At 37.3% G+C, this 23,694-nt stretch overlaps 1 protein-coding gene across 2 annotated transcripts in view; it reads right to left on the bottom strand.

Annotated features, from left to right (window-relative positions):
* The window catches only part of LAMA2 (laminin subunit alpha 2), a 352,955-nt gene that overhangs the window by 148,395 nt on the left and 180,866 nt on the right, over window positions 1–23,694 (bottom strand). For both annotated transcript variants that reach the window (XM_050315959.1, XM_050315958.1), the window contains exons 13-15: window positions 7,691–7,795; window positions 6,954–7,165; window positions 798–909 (exon numbers count right to left, since the gene is read on the bottom strand). In XM_050315959.1, coding sequence (XP_050171916.1) covers window positions 798–909; window positions 6,954–7,165; window positions 7,691–7,795 — 429 coding nt within the window. The remainder of the gene's footprint in view (window positions 1–797; window positions 910–6,953; window positions 7,166–7,690; window positions 7,796–23,694) is intronic.

A 23,694-nucleotide genomic window follows, 5' to 3' on the forward strand; every position in this document is an offset into this window, starting at 1 on the left:
CTAAGCCTAAATATCACATATAAGCATTAAAAATTTTAAAGAAAAAGAGAGTTGACAAGCAAATGCCTAGAGTGCCTGTGTAAATGGCATACTGTTTGTAGTTTTGTGAAGCAGAGCATCTTGGTGTTGGAAACTATTTCCTTAAAGGCAAAGCTTTTGAAGAATTTTTTTTGGCTTCTATTTACCCCAAGCTATGCCCATGTGAGCCAGTTACTCACATGTATAGTTGTATGAACACATCCCGCGTGAACTAATGAATTTGCTAGGAAAGTGGGTATTTTTCTGAGCATGTGCCTATGTTATTATCTGTAAGAGGACCAAAATAGAATGAAACAATCCTCACAAGAACACACATGCAATTCTCAATGACTCCAAGGCAAATGGTAAAGCCCTGTGAAAACAAAAGAGGAAACTCAACCACGGTGACTCAGATAATTTGATCCAGCTTTGTTATGCCCAGGTCAGACAACCATCATTTTCCTTCTAATTGTGATAGGTGCATTCATTCATATTATCAATTGGCTGAAGAGAACAAATATTGTTTTCACCTCCTTTTTATTAACCAAAATGTCTTTTCACAATTTAGAAATCACCACAGAGGTTTAAAACTTCAGATTTAAAATATTTTCAAATATAATGAACTATTACCTAGAAATAAGGGTAACAAGTCGAGCCACGCCAAATTCCTCACAGGAACAGGCAGCTCTCTTACTATTTTCTACCAACACAGGTCCACTGGCTGCTTACAACCATCACAGTGTCAGCACAATGGAACTAGACTGAACCATGATACTCACCTCGCATGAAGTACCATCATAGCCCGGAGGACAGTCACATAGCTCCACTGCAGATGCCACCTTTCTCCCCATTGAAGTGTGGTCAGCAGCTTCCATGATAACGTTTCTTACTCTAGATGTAACAGAAATTAAACAGGTAAATGAGATGCAAGTGTATCTGCAGCTGAATGCAACAAATACTTTATAGTGACATTCAGTGCTTGTTTCTGTTTACCTAATTAAAAAAAAAAAAAGGATGTTTTCATATTCATCTATTTCTTCCTAAACTACATGTCTGTAGGCTTGTTACTATTTTTGTTCATCATGTGAGGGAGACTATGGTCAGACACACATTGATAAAAATAGATTAAAAAAGTCTCACAGCACAGTACCAAGAGAGGGAACGCTATTCCTGGCCTGCAAGCCATTTGTGTCAACTTGCATTGCAGCTGCATATAGAGCAAATTTGACACTAAGCAGAGCCTTCAAAATTTATAAACCAATAGTCCAGCTTTCTAAAATATAACATTACTAAGTTTTGATTATTATATATATATGTGGTTATTATATTATATTATTTATTCTGGAGATTTGACTTCTGAAAAAGATTTCAACCCTGTCCACAAGGATCGAGAGCCTAAGTATTATGTATATCAAAGAAAAATGTATGTAAATAAAAGAAAAAGGAAATCTACCATACATCCTGTTTTCCCCAATGACAGAGAAAAACAAATGCTAGACATTGCCTAAATAGCCATTAGGCAAACACTGACCATGATTTTTATTTCAAAACCATGGAAGCATGATGAGAGAAACAACAGAGCCTTTTGATAATCTTACGAGTATTATGAAAAACAGGTGCACTTTACCTCAGTAGTATCCATTTGGGGAAAGAAACTGGGATTTAGGGGTTCAGTTCTTATGAGAATTCAGAAGGAACATTAAGGTATTACAGAGGCTCAATGTCTTCACCCAGTAATATTAACAGAGTGTTTTATTACTAGAGCTACTTGAAAAGCTTCTTTTAAAGTTTTTTTCAGCAGAAAATACCTTCCTATCATGCCATATATTTTGTTTAATAATAATCCATTTTCTTTGGAAAATGTAAACCAAACTTTTTTTTCCTCCATAGTAAGGCATTTATCTTTTGGCTGCCAAAAAATCCTGAAAATTATTTGGATGACCTTGGATAAGAAAACATCCAAGAAAAATATTTTGTTGTTCCTGTAGCAGTTCGAGGAAAGGTTAAGACTGAATATTTTCCCACTTGATTTTATGACTACTCTAAATAAGACAGACATGAAAGGTAAGGGTAAAAAAAGGAAGACTTCTGAAATTAGGATTGAAACTTCAGAAAAACAAAAATTTTACCATCACTAGGAATATGATAGGAGTTTGGAGGGACTACCATTGTAGATTATGCAGTTAGAAACTTGAATCTGATTTGGTGATACTAGAACTGTAAAACGTTCTTGATACTGTTTTAAGAGAAGGATACTTGTTCCTATCCAGATCTTTAGTAAATTCTCTCTTGCTTTTCAATATATCCCCTTCGCCCCATTGCTGTATGCTTGTTTTGCTATTACCCTTTTGAGTTTTCCTTACAATAAGGTAAACAATCTCTAGGATATTAGATATCAAATAATGATGACTTACAGTAAAAAAAAAAAAAATCTAAAAATGTAAGGAGAAAAATCTCTAAATGAAAAACAAAATTTTAATAAAAGACCAAATTTTATTTCTCCTTTGAACTACAGCACAGATCTTGGAACAAAGAGAAGCACTAACACACAGAAACAATCCACCCAGTATAATTCCAAGTTTCTATTCACTGAATTGTTCCAATTTTCATTACATTCTGCTATTTGCTAAATGGGATTTTAATGTGTTTAACAGTTTTTAGCATTAACAGTTACTCAGTGAAGAAAGCTGTAGTGATTTTCTTTTCTCCCATTTTGATGTTGCAATTTTGATTCCTCGATGCCATTCTGCATTCATTAAAATACATAATGCTGGCAGTAATGGGGCACTGGATTCTGGAGATGCATGAACAATTTGAGATTAGACATCAAGACCAAATATTTAAGCTGACTGTTACTGTCAGCAGCAACTGTTGACTTCTAAAAACAAACAAGATTAAAAGGGAAGGGGACGTTTCAGGCTGTATCGGCATAGTTTACTGTCTGCTGTGCCAGGCATCTGAATCACATTAGCTGCATAAGGCACATGAAGTACTGACCCAATCATTGCTCATTTGCGTTGAAGCCAATTCCGCACTTGGAAGAAAACCCTCGGCCTCTTCTTCCCTCTTTCTCCTTGTGTCTAGCACTGACTCTTCTCTATGTGGTTGCAAGCAATCTATTATCTTTAGCACCACAATTTCCAATGTCTATCTGTGTGTTTGCAACATTTACCATTAGTGACCACTCTGAATATTAAAACTGAATAAACAGCGCTACTAAACTTTCTTTGAAGCACAAGCAAACAGTATTAGATTAACCAAAACAATAAAAGAAAGTTATCTTTTCCTGGCCTGTTGCTTCTACCACACATGGACTTAACTACAACATTTTGGAAGATCTGTCAACTTAGGGGAGGATCAGGATATAAACCCAGAAGCTGGGTTCACTTTCAGACTGATTGCTGTATTTCTGCATTCTCATATTTTATCCTACTTGATCATCTAAATGGAAGCCCACTCATAATTGGGAAGCTTCCTAATTATGCCATAGAGCAACAACAACACTGTAACCTTAAAATGACCCCAAAAAATGTACTCAAAACCATCCTCGAGTCAAACTCAGCATTACTGAATTAATATTGTTTCGTGGCTACTTAAAGGGTTACTGATTGACTGGTGTGTCTAGTAGTTTAAACTAAACAAGAGTTAAAAATACAATCTTAAAATTAAAGTTCTTGCTAACTGGAAACAATGCCATTGAATTTTTAGGTCTCTTTCCACATGACTGCAAGAAAGTTACTTTATCTTACAATGTCTCCATTATGGTCTCTTTTTAAGCACAGATTATAATAGCATTCTTGGAAATTCTTACACATGTGGTGTCATTAACCATTTTGAAAACTTACAGTATTTAAATGAACAATTTGCTTAATATAACAATCTCTAATTAGTATGTTGCATAATTCTGCTAGTGCTTTGAAGCAGAAATTGTCATTCACGAAGGATCTAATAATCCTGCAATACTTCTGTCTCTCTGCCAGACCCTCTTAACCCTCTCAAAGGAATATCCATCTGTCCACTGCACATATCTGTTTAAAGATAATAAAAAACTTTTAGTTCAATCTACTTATCCATTAAGGCTTATCTCTACACTATTTTTTTTCAATAATGTCTTCCTTTGGAGACCATCAACAGTAGTCCTTAATCAGCACAATATATCACAAAGAATATCTTCTTCATTAAGTTTACATTTTCCCAGCAGTACTAAAGGGGCAGAATATGGAGAAAAGAGTTATTTCACATGATTTTAAGAGTTATGAGCACAGCTTTGTACCTAGCATATTTTAGCATGACTGGAAGTCAAAGAGAATATAAAAAAGTCAGCACTGAGGCATACCCTAAAAATCAGCAATATGCCTACAATGACAGATGATAAGATGGCTGGATGACAGTAGATGATCTTGTTGCTACAAGAGGTGAGTTTGAGCACAAACTGTTCTGAGAAGACTCAACTCCACTCAGTAAATCTCACCCTCATGCGTAAAACTATGATTCCTAAAGTTAAATCAAGGATGAAAAATTGAATTTGTTTAATTGTGATTGGAATTTCACACCTTCTCTTCTGTCATGCTAAACTGCAACGAGCACCCTACCAGCACTCAATAAAAGATGTTTACTTTAGACTTGTGGACATGCTGACAGTAATCACAGTAACACAGCAACCACTGCATTCTTCTCTGGTAAGAGACATCATAGGGACAGCTAGATATGTACCAGTAATGTAAGACCATTTCTAGCAAGAAGGATACTCTTCAAAATTACTTCGGCCCCTTCCCCTAACCCCCTTTTAACTTACTGTCTTTTAGGGACCAACCTTTCTAATTGTAATGTCCCAACATCTAGAAGCTGATGGCTACTAACACACAAAGCATAAACTATGTTTGTCATGGATCTCTTCTTAAAGTGTATGTCCAAGACATGTTTTTGGAAAATTTTCTGTAACACACCACTAAACTGTTCCAAAAGCTGAATATGAAAACTACCAAATAATGAGGCACCACACATGGCCAAATGGCTAAAGCAGTAATCTGGGATGCAGGCAGTGATGCATAGTCTTCCAAAAGCGCCACAGACAGCTCTGCCACTTCTTACTTCCAAGGCACAAATTATAGACTGTGTCAGTTCTGCATGTGTGCCCTTACCTGAGCTATATGCTGTTGCCCAGAGGGGATCTCATCCATCCCACACTCACTGTTCCACAGTAGAGGTAAGATGGAGCTGGTACATGTCCAGCAATGCACTTTCTTCACAGATTTTAACTGCCTAGCCAAGGTGGATTTTTGTAGGAAAGCCCCCCTTCTCATACAAGTACAAACATCAGTACACAAACCTCTGACAACTGAAATTTGCATTTCCCATAATACTTAGTAAGATCTTTGGCCCAAAGAAAGTCAATCATACACATTTCCTCTAAAAAAACACAGTATATAAGCCAATATTGTTCACCCCAAAATTACTCCTGCACTCCTTTAGTTGGGAAAAATCTGACTAATGGTTTGTGGTTTTTATTAGAATGAGAACAGAGTGGAGGAACAACAACACTGAGCTCCCACTAATCTTAGCTGAAAGCTGTGGATTAACAGCTTCTCATGGTCTGCTCATAGCACATCAGAGATGAGCTCTGGCCTGGTGTTTTGGCTCTCTTCTAACACTAGGGTGGGAAACTGATGGTCCATGGAAGGTTTTCAAACTGGATACAAGGAGATGCAGAGATGCAAAGAGATGCAAGGTTGACGACCAAATGAGTAAATTAGGAAGCAGTTTGGCCCAAACTCAAGCTAGTTATGATTCACAAACTTATTTACAGAGATATAATACATACTAATTAACCACAGGAAGAATCACAGATTGAAGATATATGAATTCTTTTTGCAGGGAAAAAATTTGTACTGCCAAATCTCAAATCAGAAAACTGTATGCTGTTGACACAACCTGCCTTTCAATTTAGGATGTATTTTAATTACCTAACTATTCAAATGATGGTTGGATTTCTTAAGAAATTGCACAGTAGCAAAAACTGCGTCTGTGCTCTCAGCAAATAATCACTAAATGTTCTATCAGCTCCCTCCATTCCCAATTGACTTATGACACTGAATCAAGTGATGTGTAGATTAGAGAACATTTCAGGTTTCATGCCTTGTGAGTAAAAAACTACTAGGCAATCAATTCCATTGCACATTTAAAAAATATTACTTATGCCACCTAACTATTAACGTATAGACAATGCAATCATACAGTGTCAGGAATGAGGCTGCATTCTAGCCCACCAGGAGTACTTGCTCATGCACTTACGAAAATTTGAAATGCAAGATGAGCTTTACAGTTTCAACCACACTGCAGTCACTGAAATAGAACAACTATATCATCTCATATGTCTTTAATTTTATCGAAGGACTCAGAAGAGTTCACATCAAATCAGTGGCTTTAAGCAGTCCAGGCAGCATCCTGACATAAATCCAGGGAAAGGCTTTGGGATTAAAAACATAGAAAACTCCCCTCGAGGCACTTTTCCAGCTTAGAAACTCAGGATATTATTCTCTGGTCCACTGTTAATGTGGCCCTGTATGCTCATTAAATGGGGAAAATAGTATATATACAATATATCATCTCTTCCTTCAACATATCATTACCACACTCCATGATTTACCATATACATGGGAATTAATGTGTTCACAAAACAAACATATTTATAGAACTGTCATTCATGCCTTAATAGCCCATGTAATTTCATTTTCTTAAAACGCTGTTTCTTTCTGTTGGCTTCCTCCTCCTGCCTATCCAAAATGAAAAACTAACGCTTGAAAGTGTAAATGAATGCTATGGATTTCATGATAATAAATTAGAATGTTTTAAATTACATCAACATAGTTCTCCGAAGAGAAAAAACAAGTCTTAAGAATATCTCTGTAGCAAAGGGACCTGTTTCCCACATTCACCTGTAGATGGCATTCATCCCATTGCTGTATGTGGCTCTTATGAGGATCCTCTTTACATTTGCAAGGATAGTCATGAACTCCCTCCTGCTGACTGGAACATCGGTGCCGTGCACTGAGAAAGATTCTGGTTTCAGCACAATCTCTTCAGTGTACTCTTCAGAAGGCTGCAGGTGAATACGCCCTTTCGGAGTGCTGATTATCAAGTCACCTCCCTAGAGAGGGCCATGAATGAGAGAGATTTGAATATGAAAAGAGTAATGGAAAAAACCCCAGTTGGGGTACATGATTTATTGAATAATATATTTTACAAGAATAACAAGTATCAGGAATAATATTCGGTTTTCATAACGCTGAAATGGTCTTGCTTGATAAAACTGAAAATCAGTGGAAAAGAAAGTTTAGATTTTTCAGACAAAATCTAGTGTCATGGCTCTGCATAGGCAAAAGCAAATTCATACAATGCTGAGCTGCACAAGAATGGATCTGCTGAAAGAGTGCTAAAGTGTTACCTCAACCAACCAATTATTTTATTTCTTCATTCCTCCTGATGAACAAGAAGTATTATAGTTCTCTAAGCTATTGATACATTTTCTGATACTATAAATTAGCTGAGAGTATGTGCACCCTTCCATTTTGTGTCCTCAATCACCAGACTTCACACTGAACATTTGAAGAAGCAGGTAATTTTCCTTTTTTTTTTTTTTTTTTTTTGGTGGCTGAAAATACAATCACTTTACCTCTATGATGACATTGGACTGAACTATCAATTGAACAGTTTCTTCTTCTTTGTCTGTGAAGTCATAAGAGACTGTAAATTTCAGATGTCCTCCAGCAGCTGCTACCTGGGGAGTAAAAAGATAGAAAAAAGTGCAATTAAATGCAAGAAAACGGTCTTTAACCATTGAGGGCATTTTCCTCCAGCAGCACTATCTCCTCTAAGTAGATCTCTAGTGTTGCAAAACCATGTCCAGATACCTGGGGATTACAGCTCTACAGACCATTCCCTTCTTGCTCAACCACCTAGAAATCACACCTAGTGTAGTGGGTGGGTTTTGATGGGGGGCGGGGCTAGAGGGGTGGCTTCTGTTAGAAGCTGCCAGAAGCTTCCCTTGTTCCCTGGAGACAATGCAAGAAGGCTCCAGGATGGACTTCCTGCTGCTGGCCAAGGCCAAGGCAATCAGGAGCAATAGTAACACCTCTGTGATAACACATTTAAGAACAGAAGGCTGTTGCGCAGAAGAAATTCCAGCCAGGGAAGAGCGAAGTGAGAACATGGGAACAACGAAGTAGACACCAAGGTCAGTGCAGAAGGAGGGTAGGAAGTGCTCCAGGTGCCGGAGCTGAGGCTCCTGCAGCCCGTGGTGCAGACCATGGTGGGGCAGCTGTGCCCCTGCAGCCCATGGAGCCCATCGGGGTGCAAAGACCCACCTGCAGCCCATGGGGAGCCCAGGCTGGAGCAGGTGGATATCTGAAGGAGGCTGTGACCCCATGGGAGGTCCAAGATGGAGCAGGGTCCTGCTGGAAACCCGTGGCCCGTGGAGAGGGAAGCCCACGCTGGAGCAGGTTTTTTTCCCAGGTAGAACTTGTGGACCCTGTGGGGACCCGCGCCGGTACAGCTCATTGGTGAAGGACTGCACCCCATGGAGGAGTGACCCACTGGACAGCAGTTTGGGAAGAGCTGCTGCCCAAGGGATGGACTCTCACACTGGAGAGGTCCATCAAGGACTGTCTCCTGTGGGAGGGACCCTACAGGAGCAGGAGAAGGACTCCTCTCCCTGAGCAGTGGCAGAAACAACAACTGACCATAACACCCATTCCTCATTCCCCTGCACTGCTGGGGGGGAGGAGGGAGAATGTGGAGGGAGGGATGGGGGAAAGGTGTTTTTAAGACTGTTTTATTTTTCACTTTTTGGCTCTTATTCTGTTAGTAATAAATTTAAGTACTATTCCCATTTTGAGTCTGTTTTGCCCATAAAGGTAATCAGCAAGTGCCCTTTCCCAGCTGTTAGCTCTACTCATGAATCCTTAGCTGGTTTATTTTTTTCTCTCTCCTCTGTCCAGTTGCAGAGGGGAATGTGAGAGAGTGGCTTTAGTGAGTACCTGCCATCTGGCCAGGGTCAACCCACTATACCTAGTCATTTTATTTCTATGCCTTTTGAAGGCTGCAAGTTCCTTAAATGTACAGACTAACAGAGAAATCAGAAACAGATATGAAATCAGTGTATATTTCCACTTGATACTGACATTAGATTTTCAATGTATTTATTTCAATCATATGATCCTCATTTAGGCTGGCCTCTACATCCTTAGCAACCTATAAAAGATTCAATAATTTTGGTTACATTAATGAGCCAAACTAGAAAAATAGAAAAATAGAAAAAAAGTGCAGTGATGTTTTCCTTGGAATGGACTGTAATCTAAGATAAAGTATGAATTTTCCCTTATGGACTTAAATAAATCCGCTTTAAAAGAACGTTCCAACCCTTTTGCTCAGTTTGACCCAGCCTACAATACAAGAAGTCAACGACCAGGCTCATCTGCCATGCCAATATGCTTTTTTCTATGTTCTTTTAGCCCTCAAAATCCTGGCAATGACACTAGCTTTTCCATTAGAAATGGAATATAGTAAGATGCAAATCAAAAGCTGCAGATTTGAGTGACAGAGTTCAGCACAGAAGCAGTGCTTTCTGTTAATTGATTGGAAGCAGCATAAGTAAATCAAAGGCTGAAAGAGCTACATGTTGGGTTTTAAACACATCTCCCTCATTCTTCAGTGCAATGCGAGCCTCCTCTCAGAGACTATTAAAATCACAGGGACTCTTCTGCCCTTCCAGAGCATACTGCTGAGCACAGAGCAAACTCATGAGTCTTTCTACAAAGAGAATAATCTGGTTATTCTCAAGGACATAATGTGCCATCATTTGTTCATCATACTAGATGGTGTTGCACACAGCAACAAATATCAGTGAAAGTCATCATCTTTATTATTTTATGATGTACCTAATTTACAGGGTGAAAAAAAGTCCCAGCATTTAAGGCCTGGAAATTAATTGATCTTGAGTTATACATAAAGGTATCTAAACCGCCTGCATTTAAGGCTGTACCGCTAATTGCTAGGTTAAAGCCAGAGAACTTGCCTCCAGTTCATAACACAAATCTTGGATCATAGAATCATGGGAACATAGAATATCTCAAGTTGAAAGGTGTTCATAAGAATCTTCGAGTCCAATTCCCTGCTCCTTGCAGGACTACCTAAACTAAACCATATGACAGAGCGTCATTCAGAGGCTCCTTGAACCCTGTCAGGCTTCATGCCTTGACCACTTCCCTAGGGAGGAAGAACCTTTTTCCTAATGTCCAAGATGAACTTCCTCTAGTGCAGGGTCATTCCGTTTCCTCATGTAATATTGCTGATCACCAAAGAGAGGAGATCAGCACCTCCACCTCCGCTGCCCCTCTTGAGGAAGTTATAGACTGCAACCTGGTCTCAGCCTTCTCCGAGATGACCAAATCAAGTGACCTCAGCCGCTCCTCACAAGTCTTGCTCCCAAGGCCTTTCATTAAATTGGTCAGCCTAGTGTGGACACACTTTAGCAGCTTGATGTCCTTGAGGTGTCCAAACCTGCATACAATATTCCAGGTGAGGCCACACCAGTGCAGAGCAGAGCGGGACAATCACCTCCCTTGACCAGCTGGCAATCCTTTGCCTGATGCACCTCAGGACATGGTTTGCCCTCCTGACTGCCAGGGTACGCTGTTGGCTCATATTCAACTTACCATCAACCCAAAACCCCAGATCTCTTTCCACAGGGCTGATCTTCAGCCTCTTATCCCCAAATTTGAATACATAAGCAGGATTACCCCATTCCAGGTGCAGAGTCCAGCACTTGCGCTTGTCAAATTTGGCTGGTGATGTCCCAACTCTCTAGCCTATCCAGATCTCTGTCTCAACAGAGTCTGTAACTCCTCTTACTTTAGTATCATTGACAAAGAGTAGCATCACATGTTTATCTACATGGTATCCAATCCTGTGACTGATTCAATTACATTAAGCCTTGACCATAACAACACGGAAAGACTTTTGTTTCCTTAGGTACAGATATTACAGCATTTTTACTTTGCTTGTGGTCAAGTCTAAGCACCAGTTTATAACTGCAAGAGGAATGTAGAAAATGTGCATATCTGAAATGCTACAGGAAGTACCCAGAATTGCTTTCGGATGTAGACAAACATTTTAGAAGAGTAACTTTTGCAGAATTTTATCATTTCTATTTCAATTTCAGACTAACTACAAGGATTCAAGAAAGTCAAAATAATGGGAAAACAAAGATTGGAGAGTTTCAGGCAACCCATAAAAATTGTGTAACAAGGCAGGTTTTACTTTTCCCAGCTACATAACCTTTACCTTAGTAAATAAAAATCTAAGGAATTTGGTAGGTTGCAAAGCAGAAAAGACTCAACTAACCAACCAACTAACAAAAAACAAACAAACAAACAAACAAACAAAACAACCCCAAAAAAACCCACAAAAAAAAACAAAGCAAAAAAACCCACCCAAAAAATAACAAATCACCCCTAAAGTAAAGTACTCCTAAAGGGACTCCTAAAATATAACCAACAGGAAACACAGGAAGAAAGAGGTGGGTTGACTAGGTCAGAAAAGAGAATGCTCAGAAGGAATAGGAAAATAGTTTACCAAAACCTAAAAGACTAGAAAAATGAAATGGCCATTTTCATTTTCCCGTGGTAACTGCATAAAGAAGACTCAGCTTAAGTTTACAGAAAGCTTTCTGATTGTAAGGATGGTCAAAACAGTAACAAATTACTTGAAAATGCTATTGAATTGCTTCATTAATTGTTTAATAGCAGTTCAAACATGTCAGAGGTACTCTAGGTACAATGCCTAAGAGCTGGAATATGACTAGGAAGTCTCTCGAGTTCTCTGCTAGTCACAGCAGTCTGATCTTCACAACTGCAACTGACAAGATTTGCATATCACAAACAGGATTACACGCTGAAGACAAACTCCCAAAACAGCGCTTATTGTAGAGAATACCTGGTAGTTCAGAATACATATTTACCTTGTGTGCTGTATAATACCAATATAGATTAAAAAAACCCTCCAACTTACATAAAGCAGAAAGTACTACTTCCTTCTGCCATTGTTTATAGCGGTCACTTCCTTCCTCTGCATATCTAAAGTACAAGTTCATTCATAGGCAAAAGAATTCAGAGGTTAATCCATGTGCTGCATGTGTCATCTAGGACAAAAAATACCTTTCACTGAATTTTAAATAAAAGGATAATACAGAAGTTGGGCACCTGTGAGATCCCTCTATTTTGACGTTTTTCTCCTATCATCCCAAAGATTCAGAGTTCTGCTTCACAGATTATCATCTGAGGTCATCAACACCAAAGAGAAGAGAGCATAAAGGTTTGCCTTGCCATGACAAAGGCATGTATTGTTAAGACAAGAATAGCTGTCTAAAAATGTCAGGGAAGTTCCAGAGAATTTCCATTGTCTCTCCCACCTGTTTTTAGATTAATGCATCAAATATCTCTTCCCAGCTCAGGAGGCAGAATCAAGAAAAGTCACAGACTCCCTAGGAAATACAAGTATAGGAGACAGAAATCACATCTTACTTAGTTTTAATCCACCAAGTTTCAGGCAGATAGTTTTTGTTTGGTTTTTCGTTTTTGGTGAGGATTTTTTTGTTGGTCACAACTGTACTCTACTATTATATTACATGTTGTTAAAGGATATAAACAGAAAGCAGACAAGACTTTTCTAAAATGGACTGACAGAGAGAGGGTCAACCAAACCTGAAGCAGAAAAAATGGTTCCTTTCCTATGAACAAATTCCCTTGCTCAACAACAAGAAGATGGAGGGTAGTTGGAAGCAGCCAGTGTTACCTTGTGCAAAGCATCTTTGATGTTACACCTGTCACACTAAAAATTACTTTTAAACCAAGACAAGAGATGTTAAACCACAAATACTTACAGCACTGAAAACAAACAGCATTGCTACAAATATTAGCAAGGTCATAGAAGAAAACTTCCATCTCTTTATATGGAAATCAAATTCTAGAAGTTCTTCTCTTCCTCCACTTAGTGAATCTCCTGCTAATGCTTTTCTGAGGCAAGCTGTCAGGATCTTTCCTGCTAATGTCACTGGAGAGTATCTCTTTCTTATACAGCTTTTATAACCCATCTTATTCTTGAATTAGTGCATGATGATTCACACTCCCCCTCTTTAATGTCTCTTGTAACTCTGCCTGTACAGGTTTAGCACTTAGTCCACTACACTGGGGGCTGCCTCATTTCTTCTGAACATCTGCCAAATGTAACTTCAGAGATTAGGAGCTATCTGCACTAAACAGGGTGCTGATTATAATCCCTTATCTCATTAAGCAGTAAAACGCTCTTCTGTCAGCTAGGAAGAGACTCAGTTTGTGATTAAAGCACCTAAACATGAGCTGGGGCATCTGATATGACACCATGTGGCTACGTGGGGGCAACTGAAAGAAGTCTTTTGTAGAGTCAAAGGAAATTGGCTGGTCTATGGTGTCCCCACCAAAAGATAACTTTCAAATAATTTCACTTCATATTTATACTTAAAAAGTAACTTGGAAGACGTAAGATGCATTTCACAAATGAGCAAAAAATTCTGCACTAAATATATTTATTGAAATAAAACACATACACCTTGCTCATATGTTTAGTTGTAAAATCTATACCAGAATAGATTTAGCTCAGAAAGGCTTGGATTTCAGTCCTAATCCAAGAGAACACAACGCCTTCAAAAGCAAATTATATCCCTATATTAAAATAAATTTAGACCAATACTCACAACACCAGACTTCCAAAATGAGGGAAATAAAAGGTGTCATAAATTCTTAAGAGTCGTTTATGTTGGAAAAGACCTCTAAGATCCTTGAGTTCAACTATTAACCCATCACTGCTAAGTCTACCAGTAAACCATGTCCCTAAACAAATTAACAAATGTCAAGAAATTGCACTATTTTTTCCCTCTTCACTGTTAGTGGTTGTAGAGGAAATATAGTCAGTGACATGTTTTGTTAGAAAAACAAACATTACAGAGAGAGTTAATATTTTTATTAAACCGATATAGCTGCAATACAGCTACAGAAAGGTAACATGCTTTTGGAAACATGAATCCTATGGCTATTACATAGTAATATATGTGGTCATATGGTTGGGACTATACCAAGTGAACAAATGTTAGTAGAAAAATAAAAGGGGAAAAAAAAGAAAGAAAAAAAAAGGCTACAAACATGAATGGGCAAAACATTTCAGTGGTGAATGTTAACACACATACTGCTGAATACAAAACAAAGGAGTCACACAGCAAATTGGCGGTAGTAATTTAAGGTTTTAGGAGATAATAATATTTTCTTATTCTAGAAGACAACCCCAAAACAAACCCCTATTTGTTTCCTGATACACCTATGAATGTTTTTGCTTGCTGCCATGATTATGAGAAATTACACGGTTGTTCATTCAGTCTTCCAGTGGCTCCCACATACTCCTATGGCACTATCTACTATTAGATACTGTGCTTGAAGGTAATGGAAATGTAATATATACAGTTTAACATTCCCTGCTGGTCTTGAATTTCCATGAAATAGAGCTGCAATAAAATGTTGAAGTTTATTTGGACTCTTTCACCTTCACAAACTCTCCAGGCACACATTTATTTTATGACACGGATTTCAGCAAATGTAGAGATATCTGCCACCAGAACAGCAGCATTAACCACATTAGGGAAATCCTTTAAATAAAGTAAGATTGCTCTCAGTTTATTAGTGGTGACCAATTTAGTCCATAATTGATTGGCACCTGTGCAACTGTGATATTGTTTGACAGGAACAATGTTCCACCTTAACTGACGGCTAACTGCACATGTTCTAGCAGCCCACTCAGTGCGGAAGGGAGTGGACAATGGGCTACTTTTTCTAACTTATGTGTAAAAAAATATTTCATTCTCAATTCAGCGCTCATCTGGATTATTATCTTCTTTATGAAAAAGTACCAGCTGTAAATTTATGATATTTAATTGGATTTTGCTGATCCAGTCTTTGTGATAGTTGTAGTGTGAGGGAAGGCAGGGACTAGAAAAGAATTCTGATAGAACCATCACCAAGAAGACGTCAAACCTTTCTTCATTTGGTAATAGCTCTCAGCAAAGATTGCATGTTTTAGTTCTACTCCAGATCCAATTAGAGATTAAATAGACTCTCCTCTCTTAGACAGATTAAATTTAGATAGGATAAAAAAGCTCGTCTGAGGCATTAAAGTAATATTTCAGATAAAGCAGGGAGCAGAATAATCATGTTTTATTTGAATGACAGTATAGTTCTGGCTAGCTTTAAAAAAAAAAGTCAGAGTTTTCTTTATAGGAAGTTAAATTGTCCCCTGAAAGAATGGGCTCATTCTCCTAACTCCCTGCCACCTAGAGTTTCCCCAGTTCCATCCCAGCTAGTTCAGAATCCTAGAGCTTCCCTGCTTAAGTACACTCAAAATTTTTCTATATAAATTGATGTTGCATTCTGATTAAATTCTCTTAATCAAAAGATTGCTTCCAGAGAAGTTAACCAAACATGGAAGTAAGTTACATAAAGTAGCCTAATGACTATACTGCTTGATTTAATTGCTTTCCATGAGAATTTGTTTATAATACTGAACCACTCAAAGGGGAATTCACTATTTCTTCAGTTTCTTGAAACACACCACTCCAATAGCTAAGAAGATTTCCAAGTCATTCTTTTCTTGAATCTTATCCAGAATGTTTTGATACAGCCTCTTTATATTTTAGCTTTTGCTCTACTGATCCTACATAAAGGTAGAGTTGGGTCAGAGATAAAGGAGTTTTATTCAATGTAGGTACTCATTTGATCACAGAATGTTTTGTGATGTCTAAGCTATATGTTAACAAATTGAAGAGCAAGAAATAATGCATGCCACTGCTTTATACCTTATCTATACATGTATTTGCTCTACCTTGAGTGACCTTTATGGGAATTTTTAAAAAATTCTTAAAATCTCACTTTGTAAGACTTTCTCTCCTTGTACATTGGATAATGGAACAAGACAATCACAATAAATCTTAATATTTAAAATTTTTGCAGCAATGGAAAGAGCTATGAATTCTGTGAGTTGGTTTTTTTCCCCCAAATTAATGTTTTCTATTTAAGAGACAAATAAAACCTGTCAAAAGAGCAATCACAATCCATAACCAAAACTCCGCTACATTGCACTTCACATGGATTGACCACGACTTTTCCATATTTCACATCAATATCTGAACAACTGGGATCCCTTCCAGAACACAAAGTTTAGCAGAGTCTTTTTTCACACTGCATGTGTCCACTCGGCAGTGGAAAGAATACCCTGCACCTATCAGAGAAATATCATATGTTCAGATTCAAACATAAAGAAGACATGAGTGAAGAAAGAACACCAAGAGGGGAAGACATTAAAATCTAGTAAATATTTCCTTAATCACCCCTTGAAAGTATCCCTTTCTTTTGCTAGAATATCAAAAGTGTAATCAGACAATTTAAAGCTTGCTGCTTTTTCCTTCTTGCTTAGGAAGATGCAAGGCATAATATTGGTAAAGTGGTTGACAATGCATGCCATCCTGAACATGATAATCTGATGTCTGTTTTCTGGCCCTTCATATTTAAAATACTTTGGTCTCTTCCTCCTTGGACAAACTAGACTTTATTATTTGGAAGCAAAAAAAAATTAGACGTCTAAATAAAATGCAACAATTCATCGTGTTTAATATATATATTGAAACATCCAGTGACATCATGGAACTCTAAAAGGAAAAATGGAATAAGTCTCAGTTCCTAAGGAAGGTGGGAACTGAATGACATGAGGTCTCCTGTGAGCCCTGTGCTGCCAGTCCTACTTATGTTGAGTAGTTGCTCCTTCTGAACTTAGCATTGAAAAAAATTAATGTAATCAGCGACTGCTTGAAAAATTTGCACAATAAGGTTATATGCTGTCTCATGAAATCTATTTATGAATGTAGACATTCACGTGTCTACAAATTCTCAAATCTCTACCATAATTCCCAGCTGTCATTTCCCCTCACTGGAGAAGGCAAACAGAACTGTCTGGTCAACCACTCCTGAAGTCTAAAACCCGCTTTTCTACTGTTAATCCTTTACAAAATTTAGAAGATATGATTACTCTGTTGTAAGTACTTAATCATAGTAACCATAGCACACAACCTTGGTATGGTTACTCACTTTCTTCTTCTTCCTTTGCTTTCCATAGGATCATCACTGTACCTTCCCAACCACTTCCCAAGCTGCTGTAACTGGATCAAGGATTCAAAAAATACAAACCAGGGGTATATTCTTCCAGTAGTGATGTGGTAACCGTAACTCATGAACAATTACTGTTCATATCTATTACTGTGGTGGCAGGTAAATCTCAATGTTTGGAAGTCTCCTAATCTGACAAAAATATACCAGAAGCTGTGACACTGTAGCATAATATGTCAAGCACTCATCATAGAGGAATATTTAAAGAAATTAAGTTTGTGTGTCATCAAAAATTGCAGGCATTTTTCCCTGACTGAATACAGTTTAACTGTGAGGAAAAAGAAAAAAAATAAACAAAACAAAACAGCTAATACAAACCCACTGACTGATCACTAGTTTTTGCAACAGCTGCTCTGATTTCTGTAAGCACCAATTTAGTAGGCAAAGTGGCTGAATGGTGTAAGTGTGGGTAAAAATAACACTTTAACTGTGAAGATGTTTCAGACTATTATTGATATTAAAATCCAATTCACTATTTGAGAATCAACTCTGAGACATGTTTCTAAATAACATACTCTCATCAAATGTTTCTAAATAAAAACTGTTTACTGCTGGTCTTGTAGCTGTCAACAACCTCATAATTGAAAGTAATTCTTAATTTTACTCATTAAATGTTAGTCTCCCAGTTCCATGGTCTTTGGTTCCAAAGGGACAAAACATAATTGCAGTAGACATATCAATAAATGCCTTCCTGTAATATTAGAATGAATTACTGACTGGAACATTTATGTCAATGTCCAGTTTCATTAAAACACAAAAACCAACTCTTACCCTCCCTTCTCTGGCTGTACTTTCATGAATATTTTAATAAGAAAAAGAATTTGCATAATTTTGCAAAACTAAAAGCTCATATTTCTATGGCAACAAAATCCCAGCATGCAAGGATTATTAAAAACAAAAATATAGGACCATAAAACATGAGCAACTGCTCAAGTCCAAATTAAAAGCTGTTCTTAGTAAAAATGTTTCCCTCAGCCTTGCTACTGCATTTAGGGCTAATGAATATTTCCATCCAGTATTGCTGAGGATATCCCACTGCACCATGATCCAAAAATTAAAATCCATGGATTTCTCATAAAGTGTTTACTTGCTACTGAAAAAGACTAAAGATGTAAGTAACAGCAATAAACAGTTACATTCTATTTCTTTGTTAGTATCATAGAATCATCAAGGTTGGAAAAGAACTCTAAGGTCATGTAGTCCAACCATTGAGCCCGTGCTCACCACTAAACTATATCCTCAAGTGCCATCAAGTGGTACAACCAACTCTTGTTAGTACAGTTCACCAAGTTAGACTGGAAATATTGATCTTAAGCTTTCTTTTGTTTCTTTGATTGTAAAGCAGCAAGGAAAATAGCTCAGGAAACTATTTCTAAACCTTGCCACAACAGAAAATGGAAAATAACCCTTCACTTCTAGCCAGCCAAAGATTATTTTCCTATCTCCTTCTACTTAACTGGTTTGCAACATTACTATGGACAATATTGTACCACAATCATGGCTGCATGAGTAATTCAAAGCAAAGTATGACATAACTAGCACTTTGGGATCCTTTAGGAAACTGAAATAGATCATAATGTTTCAAGTGTGAAAGAGATGTCTGACTGCAGTATCTGTTGTGCAAAATTATTCTGACAGAAAGGATATACTGCTTTTAATAACTGCTGGTGTTTTTTTAAGTGGGAGATTTTGAATGAAATAACATGTAAATACATCAATGTTTTGAAGAAAATACCTTCTTTTCTAAGAAAAATACAAGGACTTGCAAAGCCCAAATATCTGCTCTTCAGAGGTTGCTTGTCGTTTCGTATAACAAATGCAACAACATATTCCTATTTAGTATTTTGCTGCATATCATGGAGACCTCTAAGGATCACATATCAAAATAAAAGCAGTAAGAATAAACACGTGAGCATTAAAAAAAGATATAGATCTGTATAAACTTTTCTCTGTGTACTATAATTCACTAACAATAATACCCCAAAACTCCTTGCATTTTGATTTAGTTTTTCAGTTTTAGGGGAAAACAAAGCAGTGAATCAGAACTCCTGTGATTTTTCGTCTATTTTCAGTCAGTATAAACCATATTTTGAATTACTTTACCTCTGGAGCCAATTCTTTCTCATGATTAAATTCATGGTCACTTTCCTGGTTTGCTAGTCTTGCAGCCTTTCTTCTGCTAAACTTATTCTTGACAAGATGACGTAGTTTTGAAAAATACATATGTTTTCTTTTAGAGAAAGAAACTTGTGTATGATCTTAATTGAAATGAATGCTAGTTAATAGTAACTAAATATATGTATGTATTACGCAAAACCTGAATTTTAATACTGTATTACTCAAGGAAAAAAGATTTTTCAGAACAGAACAGACAGCCCTTAATTAACAAATATGTTTTAAGACAGATTTTTATAAAAAAAACCCCAGTATTGATAAAATCTATTACGTTATTCTTTATTCTACCCATAAAAGCAATTCTGCACTTGTTAGCATCATGGTAATCCACATGGTAATCCACCATCATGGTAGTCCGCAGATTATTATTACTTGAGGCAATGTGCTCATATATATGAGCACTGCCCCTGCACAAACACACAAACACACACACACACACACACACAGACTATGTATGCATATGCACACATAGTGAAAATAAAACTTGGTATTCACTGATCTTTGAAAACTACAAAACTGTGCTTTTGTTTTAAAAGGTAAGACAAAAGTTTGCTTCAAAATAATCTTAAAGAAAAAGTCCTTTCTGAAAATCTTTGCAGGTATTTTTTTTTATTCAAGTTCAGAGTCTTCATCTTTCTTAGATACGATCTTAAAAAAACCATACATTTCTTCTTAGAAGGCTGAAGGGTGAGCAATCAAGCTAATGAGATTGAAGAGCAAAGGAAAGACAGAAGACACATGAATTCATGCCCAAGACTGAGAAAGGAGAAGTGACACAGCTTTATAAGTCCTCCATAAGAGAATTTATTTTTTCAACTTCAGTGTGCCTTAATGGGAAGTGACCAAAAAAATCCTTTAGCCATTGTGGTTTCTGCATTCATATGTGCTATTTTTAATATATTTTTTCCCTTAAAGGAAAAACATAACAAATATCTATTTCTCATAAATTATTCTGATGAGAAAAATTACATTATTTTACAGCAGACAATACAGATTGACACTTATTATTATTTGTTCCTACAGGTGCAGTGCCTTCCTTTTACAGTCTTGAAGCAGTATCTTGTCTACCAATTATTAATTTATATATTGTATCTTTTATTGGAAAAAAAAGGACCCCTATATTCATGTTGCCTCAGCTTTAAAGGCAGAATGATGGAGAAAATGTCCTTTGGGTGAATTAATTACTGTCCAAAAAAAAAAGAGGCAAGTCTACTGCCCAAGAGTTATATTTGCTGAAAAAATCAACATCAATCTTACATTGGCACAGGCTCTATGAAAGTCCTATACCAAGTCCCATTTGAAGGATTCATCATCAAAAAGAATTGCAGTTCCACGAGGTATGTTAACATAGACAGTGTGATTAATTCACACAGGTAGGGAAAAGTTCTACTGAGATTAAATGTTCTCAGGCCTGTCAACTTCATACGCTTAATCATGTAGATATTTTGCAAATTTTTTTTTATAGAAAGTGCTATGTGTATTTAAGTGAGAGTCACATATTTCAAAGCAAGCCTCCTATTCTCTTTGCAAATTCACCTTACAAAAATGTCAGAAACACCTTTACCTTTGGCTATAGAATATACTGCACAACACATTGGGCGTGAAAACCATGTGATAGTATTGTCCTATATACACCTCCTTTTAATGTTCTGAAAATATCAGAGGCACCTGAAAAAGTATTACAACACTCACAAGCTTAGAGAATAAATACATTGTCTAGCTATAAAATGATATCCAATAGGATCATAACGAATATACATAAAGTATCCACACATAGCAATAAAAGAAAATAATGTGAAAAAATTATTTCTACTGAAAAAATATCTCCTGCATGTCCACATTAGTCATCTAACAGATCTAACTATATCTTTTGTACCTTTCAAGAAGATATACTTGACCTCACTAGCCAAAAGAAATCCTCTCCATTTGCTTTCTGTATGAATGCTGACACTTTTCAATTTAATGGAGATTTTAGAAAAAGAAATTCCTTACCTTACAGTACATCAGCACTGTGAATGGTATATCTGGTTGGTATTATAGGAGTGGATACTACTCACCTTTGATGATTTGCAGCTTCCTTTTCAGACAGCACTTTCTTAAAATCATATATATTTCAAACTTCACTCTTTCTGAATATGAAAGAAGGAAGGATAGATCCATCATCTTTCAGATAACTCCCTGAATCCAATTCAGATCTGATTCAATTGAAAAATTATTAGGATGCAGAAAAGGCCATTGGCATAATTAAAAAAAAATCTACACATAGATCCTCAAAGAGAAACCAAGTCAAAGGAAGAAGATGCTGATATTCCAATAGAGCACTAATTGAAAACCAAGTGTTTAGTGATGGACTGCAGTTTTTTCCTTAACTTTACGTTAAAGTAAGAATACTTTTTGCATAGCTTATTTAAAGATGTTTGGCCAGAAGAGGTTAGCTAAAGATGAACAAGTGAGGTGTTAATAAGGAACGATGAAGTAATTACATCAAAATTAGTCCGGATATAATCACAGAATTTTAGAGTTGGAAGGGACCTCTGGAAATCATCTAGCCCAAACTGCCTGCCAAGGCAGGGTCACCTAGAGCAGGTTATACAGGAATGTGTCCAGATGGGTTTTGAATATCACAAGAGAGGGAGACTCCATGACCTCCCTGGGCAGCATGTTCCATATAATGCTTGACAGAATTGTAGAATAGAATCATGGATTGGCCAGGGTTGGATGTGACCTTGAAGATCCTCTAGTTCCAACTCTTCCTACATTGGTCAGGGACACCTTTCACTAAACCTTTCACTAACCCATTTGCTCAGAGCTCCATCCAATTTAGATTTAAACACTTCCGGGGTTGGGGCATCCACAACTTCTCTCGGCAACTTCTTCCAGTGCCTCACCAAACTCACAGTAAATTTCTTCCTAATATCTAATCTAAACCTACCATCTTTCAGATTAAGGCTATTCTTCTCCATCCTGTCACCCCATGCCCTTGTAAAAAGCCTCTTTCCATCTTCCTTGTAGGTTCTTTTCAGAAACTGGAAGGTTGCAATTATGTCACCCTGAAGCCTTCTCTTTTACAGGCTGAACAATTCCAGTTCTCTCATTCTTTTCTCAGGAGGTGCTCCATCCCTCTTACCATCTCAGTGGCCCTCCTCTGGACTTGCTCCAACAGGTTGTCTTTCTTGTGCTGTGGATCCCAGGGCTGCGGAACTCCAGGTGGGGTCACACCAAAGCAAAGTAGAGGGGCAGAATCACCTCCCTTGCCCTGATGGCCACACTTCTTTTCATGCAGCCCAGGATACAATTGGCTTTCTAGGCTGCAAGTGCACATTGCCAGTTCATGTCCAGCCTCTCATCCACCAGCAACCCTAAGTCCTTCTCAGCAGGGTTGCTCTCATCTGTTCATTCCCCAGCCTGTACTGATAGCAGAGGTTGCCCCAACCCAGGTGCTTCAGTCCTTATTAATTTTGTTTATGTACATTTGTTATTAAATAAACTCAGTTCTCCATGTTTTTCCTTAAGTCTAGCTCTCCTTTGGGCTTCCTCCAGTTGCCAATAGAGCCCCGGACACATCAGTGTCCTTTTATGCAGACCAAAGAGCCTTTATAAAGTTGCAACTGCAAAAGTGTCTTTTGTAGACAGAAAAGATTAGATGTAGAACATTAAACAATGTTTGAAAGTCTCACCTTGAGAGAAGAATGAGTCTGTGTTCCTGTGTGTGCACGCAAATGTTTTCAGACATACACAGAAAGCATACCTGTATTTGAGATAGCCTACATGGAGAAGAAAATATCCCACTTGATTGCCCTAAAAATTCTTGTAAGTTAATTTTCTAAATAAGAAAACACTCCCTACTCTCATGTCAGAATAAACCTATTTAAAGTTGAACAGCTGTAATAAAGAATGAAGTATTATTTACAAAAAGCATTAAAAAATCAGTTTAAGCAGGTTGTCTATTTCTTTCAACATAAGTTCAGTTTCTAGCAACTGATTGATTCATATTTCCTTATTTGTATCCTTGGAGAATGGAGAATGACATTATCTATGTGCATCAAAGCCTGGAAGAAGAATGATAAAATCATTCTGAGTTTTGGTGTTGCAAGTAATTGTTTTAAGAATATTTGTAATTTTGCAACCTTAAACAGTAAAATCTCAGTATAGAATTTCATCACGTCCTCCAGGATCTTTAAACCTTATTAACAGCATATGAATCTTG

This window comes from Myiozetetes cayanensis, unplaced genomic scaffold (assembly GCF_022539395.1).
Source record: "Myiozetetes cayanensis isolate MyiCay16 unplaced genomic scaffold, myiCay2020 scf2-11, whole genome shotgun sequence".
NCBI classification, from domain to species: domain Eukaryota; kingdom Metazoa; phylum Chordata; class Aves; order Passeriformes; family Tyrannidae; genus Myiozetetes; species Myiozetetes cayanensis.